The sequence below is a fragment of the Ascaphus truei genome, chromosome 1 (assembly GCF_040206685.1).
Source record: "Ascaphus truei isolate aAscTru1 chromosome 1, aAscTru1.hap1, whole genome shotgun sequence".
In the NCBI taxonomy this organism is placed as follows: Eukaryota; Metazoa; Chordata; class Amphibia; order Anura; family Ascaphidae; genus Ascaphus; species Ascaphus truei.
In genome coordinates this window covers 240,819,485-240,843,314 of record NC_134483.1, presented here as the reverse complement: position 1 = coordinate 240,843,314, position 23,830 = coordinate 240,819,485, and the positions used below count along the sequence as shown (strand labels likewise).

At 43.3% G+C, this 23,830-nt stretch overlaps 1 protein-coding gene across 5 annotated transcripts in view; it reads right to left on the bottom strand.

The window, feature by feature from the left end:
* Positions 1-9,537: 9,537 nt before the first annotated feature.
* NUDT12 (nudix hydrolase 12) overlaps positions 9,538-23,830 on the bottom strand; it is a 55,339-nt gene continuing 41,046 nt past the window's right edge. For 3 of the 5 annotated variants that reach the window (XM_075602148.1, XM_075602162.1, XM_075602171.1), the window contains 3 exons: positions 14,866-14,979; positions 13,029-13,228; positions 9,543-11,316 (listed from right to left, as the gene is read on the bottom strand). In XM_075602148.1, the coding sequence (XP_075458263.1) occupies positions 11,206-11,316; positions 13,029-13,228; positions 14,866-14,979 (425 nt within the window). In that variant the 3' untranslated portion in view covers positions 9,543-11,205. Of the gene's footprint in view, positions 11,317-13,028; positions 13,229-14,865; positions 14,980-23,830 lie in introns of all 5 variants that reach the window. The other 2 variants (XM_075602155.1, XM_075602180.1) reach the window with 2 other exon arrangements.

Below are 23,830 nucleotides of genomic sequence, written 5' to 3'. Positions count from 1 at the left end.
AGGGGGTTATTGTCAGTTCGTACTCCAAAAGTGACCGCATAAAGATAATCTTGAAGCTTAATCTACAATAGCCCACTTGAGCGCTAGGAATTCCAGTTTATGGACTGGGTAGTTCTGCTCTCTCGCCGTCAGACTGCGACTTACATACCCTAAGGCCTGCAAGGCATTTTTAGTGTAATACTGCTCCCAGCCCGTTGAAGCTGGCATCCACATGTAGGATGTATGGTTGCCCCGGTCTACAAAGGCCAATATAGGGGCTTCAGTGAGACACTCCTTCAGTCCAGTAAAGGTCCAGCAGACGGAAGTCCATTTGTCCTCAAATGGTGTCTGTGGGGTTGCAGCTTTTTGCTGAAGCTCTTCTGGGTAGATCTTCAACAGATTGTTGAGGACTTTGGCTTTGCTGGAGTACCCCTCTACGAATCTTCGGTAGTACCCAATAAACCCCAGAAAGGATCATAGCTCCATCACATTATCTGGTCTAGGCCAGTTCTCCACGGCTTCGACCTTAGCGGGGTCGGTAGCCACTCCTTTTGCGGACACGATGTGACCCACATAGGTGACCGAAGTGTGGCAGAAGTGACATTTGTCCAGGGACACCTTTAGGCCTTCTTTTCCCAGTCAACCCAGAACCTTCAGAAGGCATTCTTCGTGCTTTCCTAACGTTCTTCGAACACAATAATATCGCACAGATAGACCAGACATTTCCAGGGATTCATATCACCAATGGTCTTTTCCATTAACATCTGGAACGTTGCAGGTGCCCCACAAATGCATTGGGTCATCCGGGTGAACTGGTAAAACCCGAGGGGGCAGACAAACACTGTCTTCTCTTGGTCTTCGGGGCTGATGGGTACTTGGTAGTATCCAGACCTCAGGTCCAACACGCTGAACCACTGACTGCCTGATAAGACGCTGAGGATCTCTTCAATTCGCTGCAAGGTATATTGGTCCAGGACCGTGCGGCAGTTCAGGATGTTGTAGTCCACGCATAGGCGCACAGATCCGTTCTTCTTCCGCACTACCACAATAGTGAAGGCATATGGGCAGCGGGACTCCATTAAGATACCTGCCATTTCCATCTCCTTTAGAACGTCCCTCACATCCTCCACGTCTCTGGGAGCTATGCGTCTCGGAATGGAGTGGTGTCGTTCAATCGGATCGTGTGTTGAGCATTCTTGCTGCAGCCTAAATCCATCTCGCTGGTGGAGAACACCTCCGGGCTTTCTGCCAGCTTGTTGCTTAGCCGTTTCTTCCACTCCATGGACAAGGTCGATTCCCCAAAGTCGAACTGCATTCCGGTAGGGGCTTCTCGCACGGTAGCCGTGTTTACATGAGTCAGGGTTTTTATTTGAGTAACCGGGTATATCCGACACAGTGCTTGACCTACGTCAAACGTATAGAATGAAGCAAGATGTTCTGCATGGTCACCTTGAATCGCCGAGGAAGTGAAGACTTCAACTCCATCTCTGGCAACACCTTGAACCCGCTGTTGGCATCAACTTCGGGCGTGGTCTCTAGTGAAAAGTAACAGTCAGCGGCCATGTGCCTCACTCCCTCTGGTGAAATCTCTGTCAACACCTTCTCAAGATTGAAAAATTGTCCAAATCCTTCTTGGGCAGAGATCCTATAGCATTCTTCTTTGAATATTGGGTGAATCCGCAAAGATGATAGGGGTAATTTGCCGCCTTCTTGCAGATAGGCTCTCATCACATCTGCGTTGGTCCCCAATATGATGCGGGAATGTGGGTGTTCCCGGGGCTCGGGGCATATCATGGCTTCCACTTCTATGGGATGGGTTTTGTTGGTATTGAGCTGCGGAATATCAAACCGCACTTGAATCACACCATCAATGGGGTAGTCTTCACTACTCAGGCCCCACAATTTCATCTTTTCTGTCGACTGCATACAGTAGGCAGATGCTTTAAATGCAGGTAGTAGAACGGCCAGTAAATGATGGTCCGCTGAAGAGTATATGCCTCCACTAATACTCTTACTATGGCCTCGGGTACTACATGATTGTAGGCATCCAATGGGGCCTCTTTTTCAGGACTAGGCACAGAGGCACTATCTGAGGATGTGGATGGCGTTTCTGCCGAATGCATGGTGAAGGCCATGGCCCCGGGGGTAGCAGTGTTTGGCTTCGGGCAGTGCCGGGCGAAGTGACCTTCTTGGTGGCAGTTAAAGCAACCGTTGCTTCGGGTCGCTCTGAAGCCAGAATTAGGAGCCAAGCTCCTAGGCGTCGAGGGGTCTGTCGTGGAGGACCCTGGGGAGTATTGTCCTCAGAATTCTCCTTTGAACTAGACTTCTTGGATGGAGTGGCTTTTCTCTCCCCTTTGGATGATTCCCGGGATGTCTTTGGAGTCTGGAACTGGAAGATGACCTCTTAATCTTGTATTTGATCCATTAAGTCCTCAAAGTTAGGAGAATTCTCTGTAGAGAGAATGCAGCAGATCCTGGCCACTAGGGGGTGCGTGAACGACGCTTCCCGCAGGAATTGCTTGTCTCGATAATCATCTAGCTCAGCCACATGGATGACCTTCTTGTTGATCAGGGTCCACAGTGCCAGTTGCAATCGTCGAAGAAATTCCGATAATTCTTCCCCCGCCTTCTGTTTGGTATGGTTTGAGAGTTTCTCACTGTGAGCACCAGACAGACACTTCTTTGGGGTACACGACTTCTGCCTTGGGCCCTCTGGATATTCGGTCATCCATGGGACGAATTCACCGTTTCCTCTAGGCTGCAGATTATCTCGGCCCCACCCTTTCCTCTGCGGGATCTGTGGACGTGTCTGATCCTTCCATGGTATTTGGAGAACCACTTTTCTTTTTCTGCCTTTTTGCTTTGGACGACTCCTTTCCATCAGGGGTACTGGGGTCTCCTTCTAGGTTTGAAACTTAAGCAATTTCACAGCATGCATTATGGTTTTCTTGCAATTGCATTAGCTGGCAGGAATTTTCGGGGTCATAGAGACCTGTTTGTTCAGTGAGTACTGAGTTTCGGTACCTCCTCATACTAGGGGTGTTTTGTGGGTGCGTCTTGTTTCAGGTTCCCCATAAAAGAAATCTTCATCATCCTCATAGGACCGGAAAGACCACTCTTCCGTGGGGTAGGGTTCATTACAGGAACATAACATCTTGTCCTCCATTTTGGTGGTATCAGGTGTATTTTTCTTCCTGACCTCGGGAGGCGCTATTGCAGCTGTTTTCACTGTATTCGCTAGAACCCCAGATGGTAGTCCTACAGGTGGGAAGGCTTTGCTTGCAGAGTTTGTAGCTCTTCCTCTTCTTTACTTTGGTATGTTTTGAAACATCAGCAGTACTGTGCACCCATTCTTTCTCATCAGTGATACTTACTGTGCCCTTGCTAAGTAAAACTTCAGTACCTTCCTTGTGACCACAGAGCATTGATTGTTACTGCAGTTCCTTGGCTCGTTGAAAAAAATATTCCTCTGGCTGTTGCCATTTTTTTGGTGCCACATAGGGATCATGCTTATCATCTGAATAAGGCCTGAAGGGACACTGCTCCGTGTGGCTGAGCTCTTTACACCAGGAACACATTTTCTTCCCCATTCTTAGAGTCTGTATTTGACTTCAGCTGGGTAGCCATTTTAAAATCCCATTTTTTTCACAAGTGGGGGTAGACTCTGGTCACAGCATCAGTCCCTTGTGTGGGTCAGTCTGTCGCAGTCCTCCCAGTCAAACGGTGGCGTTGTGGCTTTCTCCAGTGCAGTGTGGTTTTCCTGCCTGGATGTGTAGCCCTTTAATTCTGGTCACTTCTGCATGTGTTTTGTTGCTCAGACTGTGCTTTTGCCTGCATAAGTTCCTGCAAACATTTTCACAGGCAGTCTCCAGGGCCCCTATGAACTTCAAGGGCCACCTCTGATCCCACTTCTGACACCATATGTAAGAGATGTGTGCAGAGGTATGCAATGAAGACCGTTTTTAAGGTGAAATAAAAATAAGGCTTTATTGCCTGTTCCTTTAAACAATACAGCAAACAAAAATATACATAAAACGATAAAAACCTATCCCTGTGTAAGGGCTAACTTAGTTCCCCAGTCCCGCTCTGCATGGCTGGGGGGGGGGGGGGAAGCCCCATACCCATCTATTACCCCAAAGTCTCAGCGGTACCTTAACGCAGATGGCCCTTCAGATCAGTAGTGTCTGCTTGAAGGTCCAGGCATAGAGGTATGGTCCCCTTTTCTCTTGATTCCAGAACACATCCCTCCTTTTCCTTATGTTAGCTCCCATGTGAGCTAAGGAATCTCCTTCCTGATTCTCAGACCAGGCTTTTTCTAAAAGTCCTAATCAGCCAGGTGGTGTCTGTTTGATTGCCTGTGTGCAATTAACCAGCACACTGTTTGAGAAAAACTGCCTCTAAACCTAGCAGTGATAAGCTCCTGTTACAACTACACACATGACACACAATAACTGTACACACAGATTAACCCCAATGACCCAACACTTGACTGTTACACCAAAGTACTGAGGGTGTGGTGGCACCAATACCCCTGGTGTCCTGTCCCAGCAAGTCCCCACCCAGGAGTGAGGTAACGCTACCCCTTGTGGATGTAGGTGCACATAGGGTACCTGCCTGGGTACTGCAGTACTCAGGTGCTGCTTGTCGCAATAGGTTGGAGCTTGTCCCACGTAGCGAGGCCTCCAACACAAATCCCCTCTCTCTTAATGGTCCTGACCCGGCTCGTGGGGTGAGCTCCAGCTGGAGTGTCTCACCTGAATGTCTCAGGGTCCTGTGGCCTGGCCGCAGGGCACCGCGTTGCCATCAGGTCACCAGTGCAATACTCTACACTAATGGGAAAAGTCCTTATCTGGGGCCTTCCCTACAACACTTGGGCTTAGGTTGACTCAGGGACTAGCTGTGGCCTAAGGGGGCAAGATCTAGGCCTAGTCCAGGAGGCATTGGTCCATGGACACTACTTGCTGTCTTGCCGCCCTTCGTCTGACTGACTTGCGGGCTTTCCACGCGTGAAAGATATCCTCTTCCTCCTGCCTGCGCAAATACCATTGGCTGGGATGGCCCCACATGGGCAGTCCCCACATCTATGGATTCTGGGACTTGTAGTTCCGTATCTGCTGAACCATTCTAAGATGGCCGCCGCATTCTACACACTGCACAATCGCACCTTGCTGCAATGCGCATGCGCGATACTCAAAATGGCCACCCCCACCTGCCGATTGCACGGAGCTCCGGCCATCTAACCGCCAGCTCCACTGCACCGGAGGCAGGGTAGGGGGCGCAGCTACATATGTATACACATATACACTGTATTAACACTTACTGTATGTAGACCAGGAACTTTTTCACTGAACCTACACTAATGAGATGTTTGATACCATTTGATCAGCTGCTTCTGCTCTCTTGTTTTTAGCATTTTCAAGCAATTTCCTATTCCTAAATTTCCGATTCCTTTGATTTCTTATCAAAGTTTCCTTGCTACAAAACTGGAGTCCAAAAATGGAAGAGGACCCAGCGGTGTTGGATAAAGCAAGAAAGGTTTTTACTTAAAAACACCCTCTTACTAAAACCTAACACCCCCCCTGTGTAGGATGCGATTTACGACTTGAGGTGTTAAATAGTCCCTGAATGTTAGTGATGTACTGTAAGAGTGCGTGTGTGTGTGTGTGTTTGTGTATGTATGTATGTATGTATGTATGTAAATATGGTGGGTGCAAATCCTGTATAGTACAAATAGGCAATACGATACAGTGTAGAGACGAATATCAGAGACAGCACTCCAAATTGTTGTCAAAAGAATATATTGTATTAACAATAAAATGATGTCTTGTTAATACAATATATTCTTTTGACAACCATTTGGAGTGCTGCCTCTGATATTCGTCACTACACGGTATCGTATTGCATATATATATATATATATATATATATATATATATATATATATATATATATATATATGTATATTTTTTATACACAGTATATATATTATAATTAAAAAAAACTAGGGCCCCCTAGGATACAATTGTTTTGATAAATATGGAGTTTCTTTGCGACAGTTCTGTAGCCAGGTGGCTTTAAAACATACTGTAGCCCTTTAAGCCTTGAAAAATTAAATTTTAATTAAAGATGGGGAAAAGCTCACGTGGTCAGACCATGCCCCAATCACCTTGACCTTATCCACACCATTCGAAAAGACAACATCATTCTCCTGGAGATTGAATGATTCCCTATTGAACCACCCTGAGATAGAGAGAGAGATCAGAGCCTCCCCTCAAGGACTACTTTTTCTTCAACTCAGGGTCGGTGTCATCTCCAGCGATACTATGGGAAGCCCATAAGGCGGCAATTAGAGGCAAATTTATCTCTATTGCCTCCCATAGGAAAAAAATAAAGCAAAAACTGATTTTGGAACTTACTGATAACATCCTTAAACTTGAGCAATCCCATAAAGCTAACCCTGCAAAAAAAAATCTATAAAGCCTTAACAATAGCCAGACAAAAGCTCAAGCAGACCCAACTGGAAAAAGTTGAAAAAGCCCTTAAATGGACTAATCAACATTATTATGATAAGGGTAACAAGGCGGACAAGCTCTTGGCCAGCAGATTAAGAGGCATCCAAAAAAGGTCCCAAATAACAGCGATTAAGAATGGGTCTGGCGAAACGCAATATAGAGACAAAAAAATAGCGGCGGAGTTCACAAAATATTATACAGAACTTTATAATTTACGACCTAAAAATGGTCGATCAGCACCAAAAGCATCAGAAGCGATCAAAAAATACTTAGATAAATGTCAACTCCCCACCCTGACTGAAGAGGTCAATGAGGTCCTCAATGCGGAGATCACGAAAGAAGAATTGGAAGAAGCGGTAAAAGCACTAAAGATCTCCAAGTCTCCTGGCCCTGATGGCTTCACAAATGTCTATTATAAGAGATTCTTGCCCATACTATCCACGCATCTACTAAAAATGTTCAATCATTTTATGGAGGGAAATTCGATCCCCACCTCCATGTCCCTAGCCAACCTAGCCATAATTCATAAGGAAGGCAGAGACCCGATGCAATGTGGAAGCTACCGTCCAATCTCCCTTCTCAACAGTGACCTCAAATTATATAGCAACATTTTGGCCAACAGATTAAACCCCATTCTACCGAGACTGATTAACATCGACCAAGTCGGATTTGTGGCAGGTCGACAAGCCTCGGACAACACACGTAAAATAATTAATATTATCGAGCATATCCACCTTACAGGCACCAAAGCAATATTACTCAGCCTAGACGCAGAGAAGGCGTTCGATAGAATTGACTGGCTATTCTTAGACCATACCATGTGTAAATTTGGCTTTCGAGACGCATATTTAGAAGGGGTCCGCAGACTTTACCAAGATCCATCCGCAACGGTAAAACTACCAGGAGGTAATGCCCAGAGCTTTGGCATTCAAAACGGCACGAGACAGGGGTGACCACTGTCCCCTCTCCTTTTCGCACTAACTATAGAACCCCTGGCGGCTACAATTCGAAACAACGTAGATATTCAAGGGATAGAAATTGGGCGTATGCATTACAAAATATCCCTCTTCGCAGATGATATAATACTAACGCTCTCAAGACCCCACATTTCCCTCCCAAACTTACAAAAAGAGCTTCTAGACTTCGGAGCTATATCAGGTTATAAAATTAATAACGATAAGTCCGAAGCCCTGAACCTCAACCTGCCAGAGCCAGAGATGAAACTCCTTAAACTAAATTTTAACTACCGATGGTGCTCCTCCCATATCAAATATCTGGGAGAAAATATATCGGGGAACTACCATTCGCTATACCATCACAATTTTCCGGCCCTATTTCGGAAAATAAAATTAGACCTAGAAAAATGGGGGGCATACCAAATTTCATGGATCGGGAGAATGATCTCGGTGAAAATGAACATACTCCCCAGATTACTATATCACTTCCAGACACTCCCGATCCACATCCCTGGCACAGAATTGAAAAATATCCAGAAACAAATTCTCCATTTCATCTGGCAGGGGAAAAAACCAAGAGTCGCAAGATCAGTTCTACTTACTTCAAGGGGGAGAGGGGGCCTGGGGGTCCCCGACATTATGTGGTACTACCAGGCCACCCAGATAAGGCAGGTAGTAGTATGGAACGCGCTACCCGGCCAATATTGCTGGCTAGACATAGAAATGCAATACGCCGGCACGCCTTCTCTGCCAGCATGCCTTTGGTCCCTGAGTAGGGAAGATTTGCAGAAAAACAAATTCCAATTAGGACCAATGAGGCACACATGGGAGACCTGGATGAAATGCAAATTGAAATTCAAGCTCACAACCACCAAATCTCAACTCATACGAATTATCCAAAATCCCAAATTCGCACCAGGATGTGAGCCCAGGCAATTTGAGCAATTTATAACCAAAAACATAAGGGCGATTGCTGACTTCCTGAGCTTTGGGGAATTCCTGAGCTACCAAAGGCTACAAAGCAAATACGAAATACGGGGATTGAATGTCTTCAAATATATCCAAATTCGGCACTACGTCCAATCAATATCACCAACGTTGGAATTTCCCCCTCTCACGAACTTCGAAAGACTGTGCACAGAGACAGCGCATCAAAAAGGTCTGATAACGCAAATATACTCAGAACTAGAAAGAGCAACAGATGCTCCAGTTCATGACTACATGCTCCAGTGGGCAGCAGAATTGGGCATAGTTATAGACCAAGAGGATTGGGAAAGTATTTGGGAATCAGCCTCAGGAACTTCCATATGTACCACAATCAAAGAAAATATTTACAAAATACTGTTTCGCTGGTATCTCACCCCAGTTAGAATAAATCAAATCTACCCTCTGGCTTCAGACCTATGTTGGAGAGGCTGCGGACAAAAGGGTGACATGGCCCACATATGGTGGTCATGTCCAGAAATTCAGAAATACTGGGAAACCATACAGACTTTAATAACAGAGGTCAAAGACCTCACAATACCCATTGATCCGCTGACCTACTTGCTGGCCAGGCCAATCGAGAACATTGACCGCCCAACAAGTAAATTGATCTCCTTCATTCTCACGGCGGCTTGATGTGCGGTGGCGGCCTCGTGGAAGAAGGTGTCTTCCCCCCCTAGGCAAACTGTTAAAAACAGAATACAGGAAGTTATGTTAATTGAAAAGCTCTCGGCTTTTCTAAAAAGGAAAACGGAGCCCTTTTACAATACATGGGAACCGTGGCTGTCCCGTATGACAGATTAGTGACGACCATTCCCACAGTAGAAGACAGCAGTAGTGGAAGAGTACAGTACAATGGTCAGAGGAGGAAGGATCCTCCCTTCCCCAGACCCTGCCCCCCCCTCCTCATCTCTCCATCACTACTTCTCCCCCTCCCCCCCCCCCCTCTCTCTGTTTCGACCCTCACGCCAACCCTGCCGACCCACACTTGAAGGTCGGGGGAGCGTTGAGTCTTTCCCTCTTTCTGTCTATAAAACAAGAAAAACCTGTATTAGGCAAAATATTGTTTATTCTGTATACAATGTATTTCACACAATGCCTAATAAAAACTTTTGGAGAAAAAAAAAAGATGGGGAAAAATGGCTGATATGGTTCGCCCTTAATGGAGCCAAATCATAAAGGAAAATATCAATAACCCTGAAATACATATGCTCAAGAGAACAAAGTTAATTCATATTACAAAATAATGAATATGCACAATAAGCATTCTGGAGTGGGCTGCTGCTTTAACACTACAAAACAAAACAAAAAGAAATTCAACTGATTTTGTCAATTTTTATTTACATTTCAGAATATAATATACAATTTTACCACTGTAAATAATTTAAAGACCAAAATCCAGTTTAATTGTCTAAAATTATACTGCTTATGCGGCTTACTAAAATCTACTGCTAACATCCCTGACGGTTATTTGTCAAGGCAGAGGGGCCTAGTCATTAATGCAGCAAAATGTGAAACATCCTATTATGTTTTTTATTTTTAAATAAAATCAGTTCTGTAGCATTAGATAATTCTGTCAGCAATTTATTTTTTAACTCTTATTGCCATTTTTAATGTTTTTCTTTTTAATGTACTGATCATCCTTTGGTTGTTACAGCAACCATTTATAAAGTCATATCCACTTACTCTTTTGAAACCGGCTGACACACATTTTTTTGGAGCTATGTGCACGCAACAAAGTATCACAAACAGAGCTGTTGCTGTGTTCCAAGCAGCAGACTGTCTAATGCTCTGAAAGCTGTAACAATAACGTGTTACACTTAGTAATATAATGTTACATACAGTGGCGGCCGCCTTTAGTCTCCTGCGGCCTCCACCGTGGGATTTTTAAAAACGCGGGCAGATGCGCCGTTTTTCCTCCGGTTTCGGCGCCGCGGGCGCTTTCAATGTTAAGCGCCATTAGCGCTGAACGGGAAGTGCGGCTGATGGCCGGCCAAGTCCGGTAGAAACAGAAAACATCCCCGAATGTTTACGGGGATGTTGGAGATTTAAGGGGGCCGTGACAGTATCAACTGCATCATTTCACGGACTGCAGCCATTATGTTAGGCATACAATTAAGATTTTTATAGACTTATAACAGGAGCACCAAACGATTGCTAGCTTAGGTAAGAATGTAGAATTATAAATGCAAAATAAGTTTTTTGTTTTGTGTGAAAATGTCTGTTTTTCAAATGGAAACACATCTCGCTGTATTCATTAAACAGTACTCGCTTTTCAAGTCGCGATTTTATTCCAGCTGTGCAAATCTGTGCAGCATGCAGATTTAGTATACAAATGAATAAACCTTGCTAAATTAGGTACAGTATTCACATGCTATTCAATAAACTGCGAAATTGCATTTCACACAGGCAGGCAAGAGTGTAGAATTGCGAGAAAAAGAATGAATGAAAAAAGAAGAAAATGTCAGATCGTATTGGACAGAAGAAAAAAAAAATTTCAGGGAAAAAAATTACAATTTCTGTTTGTAGTTTAAGCAGGGATGTTTTTTTATGAGGAGATAGAACATTTTAAATTATATTTACATTTTATTTTAAAACTATAACCTTTACATTATAATTCATTCATGTTTATTAGATCATGTCAGTCATGGCTAGAAAATATATCTCATAAGAATTGAATAGTATAACTTTTTTTTTTACATAGCTTAAACATGAATATGCTTTGACAGAAATACAAGACCTCTAATATTATTTTTCAAAGTATTAGATAGATTTTACAGATTAGCATTCATCCCAATCCAATGTTTTATTAACTGGTAAGCAATAGCTTGTCTTGGTGGCACGATTAAAGACTTCTGGTTTCCTTTGATCATAACGTCAACAACCTGTCAAAAATGAAAACAAACATTTGTCACAATTTTTTATACTTTCATCTTTGCATCCCATGTTATCTGTCCTTTAAACATAGCAGAACAAATATCACACTTTCATCTGAATATTCTTTCCTCATGATTTGTTAAGTCAGTGATTTGACACATTGACTGATTGATTTTATATAAAAATCAGTCAATCATACTTTCCCATAACATTTGCAGACTCACAGGTTTTCGAAATCACATACTAGCAGACTTTCATACTTAAGAGTTAAGTCTATATTGTCCAAAATGGATGATTAGAAAGCACTTTCAGTATGCAGCTCAATCAGCATTAATACAGACTTAGACATATACACCATGGTCAATCACTAATGGGCTGAGGGGGGGAGGACTTAGGGGATTCAAAGAGCAGCAGCAGCGGGAAAGCAGTCTGCTCCCTGGGAAAGAAGCCAGGCCCACCCGTCCCTTTGTGTGATAACATGACAGTAGTATAGTTATATTGTATATTGTGTTGTATTTGTTCCCCTTTCAAAATATATACTGTGTAAAGGAAGGAAAGACTTTGGCATTCCAAGGCATGTGTTGCCTTCATCGCAGTGGGGGCTCTAGGGTGCAGAAAAGCACTGTGGTGGCTTGGGGTAGCGAGTAGGCAGGTCTAATTTGTGCGTGATTCCCTGGGACCAGTCTTGCTAACGGCCAGGCCGGTGGGCACCTGGCTTTGTGGGTCTTGCGTGCCATGGTTGGGGTGTCATCGGCCTTTACCCGGGGGGGGGGGGGGTGGAGAGCACGGTGGCAGGGTTGGAACTTACTAAGGTTTATTATTTGTGTAAATAAGCTGTGGCCTTTGTATCTCCAGACCTTCGTTGTGTATTTATAGGCTCCAAGGTCATGTAGGGTAGTACAGGATAGGTTAAAAGCACAGCTGAGGAAAAAGCTGTTATAACTGGGGCAGTTATGCCATTTGCATTTGAGAAAGGCAGTTGAGGTCGAAACGTCATACATCATTGGGTCACAATAAATTTTCTAAGCAGAAATCCGCAGTGCCCGGGTTTTTCCTTCTTATAACTGGGGCAGGCACATATTTTGGTATGTCTGGATTTCATGGGATAAGGTATAAATGTTTTATCTATGTGTATTGAGAGCAAAGCTGTGCAAAACTAGTAAGAACTATTACCATCGTGACTATAGTTCTCCACTCATAACTGACAATGCTTATAAAGAACTGTATGATGCAGATGGCTTCCGCTTTTCTCTGAATAAACTATTGGAACAAGAACGATTCCGTAGAAATATTGACTAAGGTGATGCACCTATTTTTAGGTGGTATAGCTGTCAATCACTGAGGTGCCGGCTGATGTTGTTCCCAGAAAAACCTTGCAGCCATGAAACTTCAATGTACAGCTTGAACTGATTTAGGCCACATACTCTATTTCGCCAGTAGCGGTTAGTTCTCATCCCCATAAGTGTATGCCAAAATTCTTCAGAAACCACCTGTAATGTTTTCGCTAAAGTTCTGTGACTCTCAAACATTAAAATCTTGCATAGAAAACCTTACCATATTACCTAAAAGCCTGTCTTGCTTTAGAACATGGAATTTATGATTAAACTGTATTCATATAATAAATATGGCATTGACCTGTGTATAAAAACTGCATGGGAATTGATTGCCAAAACAGTATAGTAAGAAGAGAATCAATATGAGAAATTGATTTGAACTTTACCTGCTCTCTAGTGAACCAACGAGCATCTTCTATTTCAATTTTGTCCACACTAATTCCAGTAGATATTGCAACAGCTAAACAACCAATCATTAGTGATGAAGGCATAGGCCATGGCTGACAGGAAACATACTGAACATGACCAACTTTGACCCCACTCTCCTCTTGTACTTCTCTTCTAACAGCATCTTCAATTGTCTCCCCTATTCAAACAGAGAAGATACACTTGCTGACAACATTTCTGTAAGAAAGAATTCCAATTCTAAAGATCGTGAGAGGATAAATAATTTACATTTATAGCCATGTCCTTACAAGCAGAATATATTGTATTTTCAAAATGTAAATGTCAGCGTAAAAATACATACATATATTTCTAGAATACAGAGTGTATTCGTAAGCATGACAAATGAGTAAAATAGTCCCTTGGAAGCTTAATTTTATAGTTGCAGTTTCAGTGTTTTAAATTCATTATCTCTTTAAAGTAGCACATGATAGAACTGGCAGCTGTGCAATTGAGAACTGTAGAAACTGAAGTAATAAAAAGTATTGTCTACAAAAAAAAGATACACTGATTTGAATTGAAGACATTTGGCAGTTTATGTATTAAAGTTCAGATCAAGTGTGAGAATGTTATTTATATTTGACTCAAATCAGTTGGTCAACCAGAGACAGAGCACAGTTTTTTTTTTACATTAAAAGGGCAACTCGTTCTAGCAGCAAAGTGAACTAATTCCTGTGACATGTTGAAGGGGTTTCATCTGGGTGACTGATACCCTGGCCACTCTGATTTTGCTATGTGTTTAGCAGGTGCCTGTACAGCCAAAGTCCCCCCTCGCAGCCTCTACTTAACTTTATTGGTTCTCTCAGAAGAACTGGGTGGGATAAGGGTAAGAAAACACACGATTGACAAACACCCCCATTCAGAGGCAATATAATAAATTAATTTCTGAACTAATTTCCCCCACAATGAAAGCAGACAAAATTTTGCTATTAGGATGGTTAGATTTCTTTAGGCAAGCCAGTTGGACTAACACTTTAGTTTTCTGGCCTACTACTGTATGTGGGATTGCACCTTCGAGGGGGAATAAATGACACAGTCAGATGCAGAATTTGATACAACCGGTTAACTTTCAGTATGTCCATCATGACATTTCTTTTCAAGTGCCTAAATTGTTCATCGATACCACCTGGGTTAAATAAGTGTAAAGTAATATTAACAAATTAAGAATATGAGACATACAGTACTGTAAGTTCAACATGCATCTCAGTGGCAATTTAATAAACAAAATGTCAAATCAAAGGCTTTAACTATTACTGTATATCCTAGACCAGGGGTGCGCAAACTTTCTGCGCTGCGCCCCCTGCCTGCTCAGCCCCAGTGCTTGCATCCCCCCTTACCTAGGAACCGGCATCAAATCACCCCACGCATCATGTCACATGACCCTGCGGTGAGTTGCCAGAAGCCAAGGTAAGTAAGTTACAGAGGCTTCGTAAACTCCCCAGCATGTCATTTCAATGCTTTGGGGAAGAGTGCGGGGCCTCTGTAACCACTGCGTCCCCCCACCACAAAAAAAATCGCGCACTCCCCAGTTTGCACACCCGTCCTAGACAATTGTGGAATACAGTAGTTACAATCAAAATATGTGGCATTGCCATGAGTCACATAAAGGCCTCCAATAATACAAAAGATTTAAAACAGAGGAATATAGTAAAGAGATATTACCATTTTGATACCTGATGGTGAAAATTAATAGTTTTTAATATTGATCTGAATTTTCATATTCACGATAGACAAAGTGACCAATTTTATGGGAAACCAAATATTAAAAGACAGACTTACCTGGTTCAACAAACCCTGCTAGACAAGAGAACATTCCAGCAGGAAATCTCTTCTGTCTCCCCAAAAGGCACTGTTTCCCATCAGGATGAATTACTAACATTATCACCACCGGATCTAAGCACATTTGAAACACAAATGTTATGTTGCATAATATGATTCTTCTTGTGAAAAATAAAACTTTATTGGTTTATTAATCGAATAAACACTTATTTAAAAATATTTCTTAAAACCATCGGCCACTTTGAGACCGCAATGAGATGTGAGACCGCAGCATTATGGAAACAGAACACAATTCGAACTATTGAAAAGATTAAGAATAGAATTTGGTTTGTCTGCCAGATGGAGAAGTTGACAAGTTTGGTCAATGACACTGGCTCAAATTTCCAAAAGGTCTGGCTGTCGTGGCTGGCACAAACAGACATTCCAGGGGTGATTAATGCCACCATTTGGCTATGATAGAAATAGGTGAGTTCTCCTCTAACAGCATGCATTAAGAGATGGGTAGTGACAGTAGAGACAGAATTAGGCAGGGGAAAAACTGCATAGGAAATCGAGAAAAGAGATAGGACAGGTATACAAAGAAATATACAAAGGTGTTGAACGGCAGCAGAGTCCACAACAACAGGGAGAAAGAAATAGAAGAGCATTGTCCATCACGGCACCTGATACAAGGATTCCAGTGCCCCCCCCCCCCTCTCCCCAATCCCCTCCTTTCCTAATGTGTCTCTCCTCCCATTGTCTTTGTCTCGTGCGTTTATATGTATGTGTGTTTTGTCATCTCAAAAAGGTATAGGCAAGTTACAGAAAATAATATGTGTATCATAATGTGTATGACAACTGTTATGCCTTTGAAAAATGAATAAAATATAAAGTTGAAAAAAACAAAAAACAAGGAATAATATTAGAATTATAAGGAATGTAACAAAATTTGCAAAAAGGCAACCAAATTAGCAAACATGGATAATGAAAAAAGGATTGCAATAGAAAGTAAAATCAACCCTAAAAAGTTCTTTAAGTACCTTAATAACAAAAAAATTCAGAAAAGAAAATATAGGACCCTTTCAGTGTGAGATGGGCAGGCAGATTTTTGGAGATAAGTAAAAAGTAGAGGTATAAAACAAATTTTTTGCCTCTGTGTTTACAAGGGAAGAATCAATTTCAAAAGAGGTGCCGCAGGAGGAAGCCACAACCTCCATATTAATGAACAATTGGTTAACTGAGGAAGAAGTTCATAGGTGGCTTGAAAACATTAAAGTAAATAAGGCACCTGGCCCTGATGGCATACATCCAAGAGTTCCCAAGGAGTTAAATTCTGTAATAGCCAAACCATTACATTTAATATTACAGGATTCCATTTCCACAGGCTCAGAACCACAAGATTGGCGTAAAGCAGATGTACTGCTGCGGCCGAGTTTATTCGAGCATTTGCCCGTTCTCGGCCGCAGCAGTTACCTGGCGCGCGCCGGAGGGTGCCGGGCGCGCGCCGAAGCAGCGGAGGAGAGGCCCGCCGATCGCGGCTTCCGCCTCTCCTCTCCGGGTCCGCCGGGTCCCCCGGAACCCCCTGCCGCCGTCCCCCACATCGCGGGACACCAGGGCTCCCTCGGGGAGCCCTGGACACGCGTGCAGGGGGCGCAGGCACCCGATGACGCGTGACCGCGCGTCACGCCGAGGGGATGCCACTTGCAAGCCGGGAAATCTCCCGGCTTGCGGAACTGGCCACACTTCAATAAAGTGTGTCGCCAGTGTAGTGCCTATATTTAAAAAGGGAGCTAGCTCACAACCGGGGAATTACAGACCTGTATACCTGACTTCAATAGTGGAGAAACTACAGTACTTGAAGGTTTAATACGGGATAATATTCAGGAATAACTAATGGAAAACAAAATTATTAGTAATAGTCAGCATGAATTTATGAAGGATAGATCGTGCCAAACTAACCTTATTTGTTTCTTTGAGGAGGTAAGTAGGAAATTAGACCAGGGTAATGCAGTTGATGTGGTTTACTTAGATTTTGCAAAGGATTTGATACGGTTTCACACAAGAGATTGGTGTACAAAATAAAGCAAATTGCACTCAGTAAAAAATATATTCACCTGAATTGAAAACTGGTTGAAGGATAGACAACAGAGGGTTGACAAAAATTGAACTTTTTCAGGTTGGGCTAGGGTCGTTAGTGGAGTACTTCAGGGATCGGTACTGGGACCCCTGCTTTTTTTTTTCTTTCAAATATTTTATTGGATTTTCAGTAAAACACAGGCATCAGAAAATATAACAGTAGGTTCATATTAATACAAATACCAATAGCAAAATAATAAAACGGTGAAAATACAGTAATTGTAACATACAGATGCAGCGGACGTTATTCGAACAAATCTCGAAATGGATTTCGAGATATGTCCGTGATCCTCACTAGTTTTGCTAGGGCAGACTATAATGGCCCATCGGATTAACACAGCAGGGGTACCTGCTGTGTGAATCCTACTGAGGCCTGCCTGTCTGTAATAGACACGCAGTAAGAGAGAGGCTGAATAAGTCACTCTAACTACGTGCCTCTCACAGGCGACCGCAAGGTTTTTATTTAATTTTAAACATTACAGTAATTTAGCAGGGGGTCTCCGGAGCTGAAGCGCATCGATTTCAGGTCCGGGGACCCCTTGCTTCTCGAGATAAAGGCTCTGTTATGGGGTGCCGGTATCGCCTATGCATTGAAATGTCCTGATCACGTGACATGAGACATTTACATGCATAGGAGATACTGGCACCCAATATTCGGGCCTGTATCTCGGGAAGCAGGAGGTCCATGACCTCAAATCAACAAGTTTCTGCTCCGGAGACCCCCTGCAACAATACACTAGTAATAAAATGTAAATTAAAATATGTAATAACCACCAAAACACAACCCACCCCCTGTACCTTGACATAAAACCATATTTTATTTTTTTACACACAGGGTGTCCGCAGGCCCCACAGTACACCCTGAGGGATACCCACGGGTGTCTGGGGGCCCTCGGGTGGTCTCTGCTAGGCTCCGTGGGCCTCCAGGTGGTCCCAGCAGGCCCTAATGGGGTCCATGGGTGGTCCCCGAGGGTGTCTGGGGGTCCTCAGTTTGTTCCCATGGGGGTCTGGGGCCCTAGGGTGGTTCCCATAGGGTTATGAGGGCCCCTGTTCCTCCCTGCAGGTGTCCGTGGGTCCTCAGGTGGTCCCCGTGGGCGTTCAGGGGTCCTCGGGTGGTGTCCGTGGGTTCTCCACTGACCTGCAGTACCATTCCCATATTTAAAAAAAACTAAAACATGGCCTACATTTCAATTAACACAACCTACCCCATGTACCTCCCACATTAAACCATATTTTATTTTTTTACACACAGGATTAATACTACAGGCAGGGGGGGGGTCCCCGGGTTGTCCCGATGGGTGTCTGCAGGCTGCACAGTGCACCCCAGGGGTACCCATGGGTGTCTGGGGGCCCTCGGGTGGTCCACGTGGGTCCCCGATGGCCCCCAAACACTCGTGGGGATGACCCGGGGACTCCCAGACATCCGCGGGGACCACCCATGAACCCCATTGGGGCCTGCGCAGACCACCTGGAGGCCCATGGAGCCTAGCGGGGACCACCCAAGGGACACCAGACACCCCCCAGGGTGCACTGTGCGGCCTGCGGACACCCGTCGGGACCACCCAGGGACCCCCGCAGGCCTGTGGCATTAATCCTGTGTGTAAAAATATAGAATATGGTTTTATGTGGGGATACAGGGGGTGGGTTGTTTTGATGGTTATTACATATTTTAATTTTAATTTTAGTACTAGTGTATTGTAGCAGGGGGTCTCCGGAGCAGAACCTTGTTGATTTGAGGTCAGGGGACCCCCTACTTCCCGAGATACAGGCCCCGTTATGGGGTGCCGGTATCTCCTATACATTGAAATGTCCTGATCACGTGACGCGAGACATTTACATGCAATGTATAGGAGATACCGGCACCCCATAACGGGGCCTGTATCTCGGGAAGTAGGGTGTCCCCAGACCTGAAATCAATGCAGTTCAGCTCCGGAGACCCCTGCTACATTGCTGCAATGTTTAAAATGAAATAAAACCCCCACGATCGTCTGTGAGAGGCACGCAGTTAGAGTGACTGTCACTCTGGACCAGTACTTATCAACAATTTTATATTTTTGGGATTCTCGATTGAGCATAACAAGGCGGGCAAAATAAATTGTCATTTATTTCCTTTATAGACAAACACACGACAACCTCAGAATACACTTAATAATCACTTACTGGGATGGGGAAACAAAATAAATTGTCCTTTGTTTCTACATCTTTCGTTCAAAGTCTTTGGGTTACAATCCTTTTGGCTAGGGTGCAACTTTCCTGCCCGATATTTCCGCCAAATGTAAAAAGTTTGTTGGGGTTCATTCCGAGATCCCCAGCACTAACGAATTCCTGAAGTAGGGGTAAATCCTTGGTTACGATGTTTAACCCCTTGCGTTCTGGAACCGCTGCCGCTGTACTTGGATGGGATCTTGAACCACGCTTGAAGAAATCATGAATCACACGGGATAGCTCGGCAGGCAGGTTTATAGGGTTTACAGACCTATCCCTAACATGCGTGCCCAATCCCCTCCGTGGGAACATTTAACTCACAAATCCCAGATTTGCCCGGAGTTTGCAGAACGGGCAAAAAGGGCAAAAAGGGCTTTCCGGTTTGCAAATCGCATGTGTCAGTCTGACACCTAGGCGGTTTACCATACCGGGGGTTTACCCCTTACCTGGCGACTCTCAGTCTGGGGTTTGGTCACAAAGTGGGAATGGCCCATGCTGAGTACCGGTATCTGGCACTCAGCAACATCCCGGCCATTTTCACACTTTGAGTCTAGTGAAGTCCGGAGTTGAAGAGCCTCAGAGATTCAGAGTCTCCCACTTAGCAGGGGCTCTTTGAAGTACGGAGAGGAAAATATCCTCAGCTCATTCACCCTTAGCATATTTGCATGCTAAAGGATTTTTCCCGGGCTCACAGAAAAAAACTTTCCTGTCTGCCCATTTAAAACCAACAGTAAAATTCATGTTATTAATAAAAGTATGTTCTGCTTGTGCCACTGTAATAAACTTTATATGTGGGGGCATGGTTTCTTTATTCTGAGCTGCACTCCAAAAATTAGAGTGCTAGCCCACTCTGTTCGCAAGCTAGCTTACTTAATTGAAAGGGCTATGATGTGAGGTCTGAGGTTAACCTAGTTCTCACGTCAATATACTTTCTCCCTTTCAAGTTAAGACGCTAACAAGGCAAGGGATACATTTTGACAGGATCCACTTCAGTTTAAACCGCAGACCACTTACTCAATTAACCTTGCGGTTGCGAGGTCTAGAGCTCAGAAATGGATACCTATACTTCAAAGCGGCCCTCCCATACACATCCACGCGTCTTCAATCGGCGCTTGGTTCAGCGCTCACAGCGCCATCTTGTGTCTGAAAAGCTAATGGCACAGTTTTATTCATTCTTATTACCACAGTCAGGAAATAGACTGCAAAATGGGGACAAGAGAGATGGTGTAGGAGAAAACACATCAGTGTGATGCACATAGATTTAACCCCTTCACTCCCAATGTGATTTAGGGTTAATCAGCCAGATATAATGCCTTTATTAATGGCCTGATTAACCCTTTCATCGCCACAGTGACTGATTCTGCTTCTCTCTTAATGTGCGTCTATTGCAGACAGGCAGACCCGGTAGGACTCACGCAGCAGGTAACCCTGTTGTGTTAATCCGATGGGCCATTATGTCTGCCACAGCAAAACTAGTGAATATATCTCAACCTACACCCGGCACAATGCAAAATTTACACAGGTAAATGTTCAAATAACAGCCGCTGCATCTGTATTATACCAAGATAATGACTATTGTACAGGGTATACCAACACACATACAGATGGTATCATCGATTAAACAAAAGGAGAAAACTGACTAGTACTGAATCAGAATTTGTATTACGCAGAAAACAGAAAATAATCAGAAACACAGATAACTGGGCAAGGAAGGGGAGGTGGGAAGGGGGGGGGTGGGGTAGGGAGGAGGGAGTGAAAACTCCATCCCCGTCGTCCGCCTCTGTATTTAAAACAGTTTTTGGGCCTCTTCTTAGCAGTTCCATTTTGTCTTGATTTTTCTATTAACCATCCATCCCATGTATCCCAGGCCAAAACACTAAAACCCATCATTCAAACCATTTAGGTCAAATCATCTCTACTTTGGTTCAATTTTCTAACCATGGATCCCAGGTTTTGTAGAATTCGTCAGTTGAATGTCTCAAAAAAGCTGTCATCTTTTCCATCATCACCTCGTTTATTCGTTTTTTCTACCATTTTTCTAGAGGAGGGGGGGGGGGGGGCTAGTCCCTTCCAGGAAGCAGGGATTGCACATCTTGTCAGTATAAATGAGATCTGATGTCTTTTTATTAAGTCTCTAAAAAATGTTGGCGTTTTTTGGGATCTGAATCGTGTGTTTGGCCCGGGGTGGCTGACCTGTCCAATTCGGGATTAAGGACCATGTTCATATCTCCTCCCACCACAAGAGAGAACATAAACTGAGGTTCGATTGATTCCAGGTCTTCCTTAGAAATTCAGTTTGAGTCTCATCTGGCGGATAGAGGTTGACTAGAGATATTGCTGTTCCAGACAGTGAGCAATATATTATCATAAATCTGCCCTCGGGATCACGAACAATTTATTCGGCGCTAGAAGGCACGCCCTGTCTGATCAGGATCGCCACTCCTCGTTTTTTGCTACTAAATGATGAGTAGAAATCCAATGGAAAATAATTTCTGAATGTGTTGGGGGGAGGGGATGGGGTCGTGGACATTGAAGCGCTATGTACATTAATGGCGCTATATAAATAAAGACATACAATACAAAAGTGTGTCTCCTGAAGAAATAAAATGTCACCTCTCGCCCTTTTAAATTTCTGAAGGGCTAATCTCCTTTTCCTAATAGACTGAAGGCCTTTAACATTGAGTGAGATGATCTTTCTGGAAGTGGGATTGGCAATAGTTTAAAATAGTAGAATGTGGTTCTAAGCCTCTCACTTTTCCACTGTGGGTGCCATTGCTTATCCCTGGTCCTTTGTGGACTAAGGGGTGTCGGGTTCACTTTATATCTTCTGTATTATCTTCTGGTGAACGGGTGGATGGGGGGGGGGACACCTACTTTTTAACTTGTTTATTAATGACTTTGAGGTTGGCATTTAGAGCAAAGTCTCCAACTTTGCTGATGATACTAAATTGTGTAAGGTAGTAGAATCAGAGCAGGATGTAATTTCTCTCTAAGAGGACTTGGAGAGACTGGAATTGGAGAGACTGGAAACTTTGCCAGGTAAATGGCAGATGAGGTTTAATACAGATAAATGTAAGGTTATGTATTTAGGAATCAAGTATAAACAGGTAACTTACAAATTACAGTAAATGGGGATACATTGGGGGAATCCTTGATGGAGAAGGATTTAGGAGTGCTTGTAGACAGCAGGCTTAGCAATAGTGCCCAAAGTCATGCAGTAGCTGCAAAGGCAAACAAGATCTTATCTTGCATTAAATGGACAATGGATGGAAGGGAAGTAAACATAATTATGCCCCTTTACAAAGTATTAGTAAAACCACACCTTGAATATGGAGTACAATTTTGAGCACCACTCCTTAAAAAAGACATTATGGAACTAGAGAGAGTGCAGAGAAGAGCCACCAAATTAATAAAGGGGATGGACAATCTAACTTATGAGGAGAGGCTAGCTAAATTAGATTTATTTGCATTAGAAAAGAGGCGTCTAAGAGGGGATATGATAACTATAAACAAATATATTCGGGGACAGTACAAGGAGCTTTCAAAAGAACTATTTATCCCAAGGACAGTACAAAGGACTCAGGGTTATCACTTAAGGTTGGAGGAAAGGAGATTTCACCAGCAACAAAAGAAAGGGGTCTTTACAGTAAGGGCAGATAAAATGTGGAAATCATTACCCATGGAGACTGGATGGCAGATACAATAGATTTGTTCAAAAAAAGGTTGGACATCTTTTTAGAAAAGAAAGGTATAGAGGGATATACCAAATAATTAAACATGGGAAGCATGTTGATTTAGGGAGTAATTTGATTGCCAATTTTTGGAGTCAGGAAGGAATTTATTTTCCCCTTATACAGTATCATCCAATGATCTCATGTCACTGGGGTTTTTTTGTTTGCCTTCCTCTGGATCAAAAAGTAGGTATAGATATAGGATAAAGTCTGTTGACTAAATTTAACATAGGTTGAACTTAATGGACGCATGTTTTTTTTCAACCTCATCTACTATATAACTACCAGTAATATAATATGCTCTATTTAGGGAACCCCATAGGGTTGTAGTGTGTACATTGGATAGTCACTTGAATAGAGTCAATATATATTACTATACATCTGATATGCACTGACCTTGGCACTTTGCAGACACACAGCATAAAACCCTCATACTGTCTCTGTAAATTCTCCCTACTTCCCACTTAGTCTGTATGCTCTTCAGGACAGGGACTCCCTTTCCTATTGTTACATACATGTCTGAATGGCTTATTCCCATTATGTGTTATATTATTATGTCACGTGTATTACTGATGTGCTATGTACCTGGATGGCGCTATGTAAATAAAGATGCACGTACAGTACATACCTGTACAGCGAACTGGAAGTTCAATCCAGTATATAAGGCACTTGCAGGTTTACAAAATAGGATTGTAAAACAAAAATTAGCAAACAGTTATACAGTATGTTAATGTTAAAAATATGCCGTTGATTCTATTTAGAATACAGTATATAGAGGTATATTCACTAAGCTCCTATAAAGGTTATTGCAGCGCCAACCCATTAACTGGCATTGACAAATCTTTCCTACAAGCTGTTTGTTTAAATTTCCTCCTGTTGTTTTTGGAACACTGAATAGGACATGCCCTGATTCA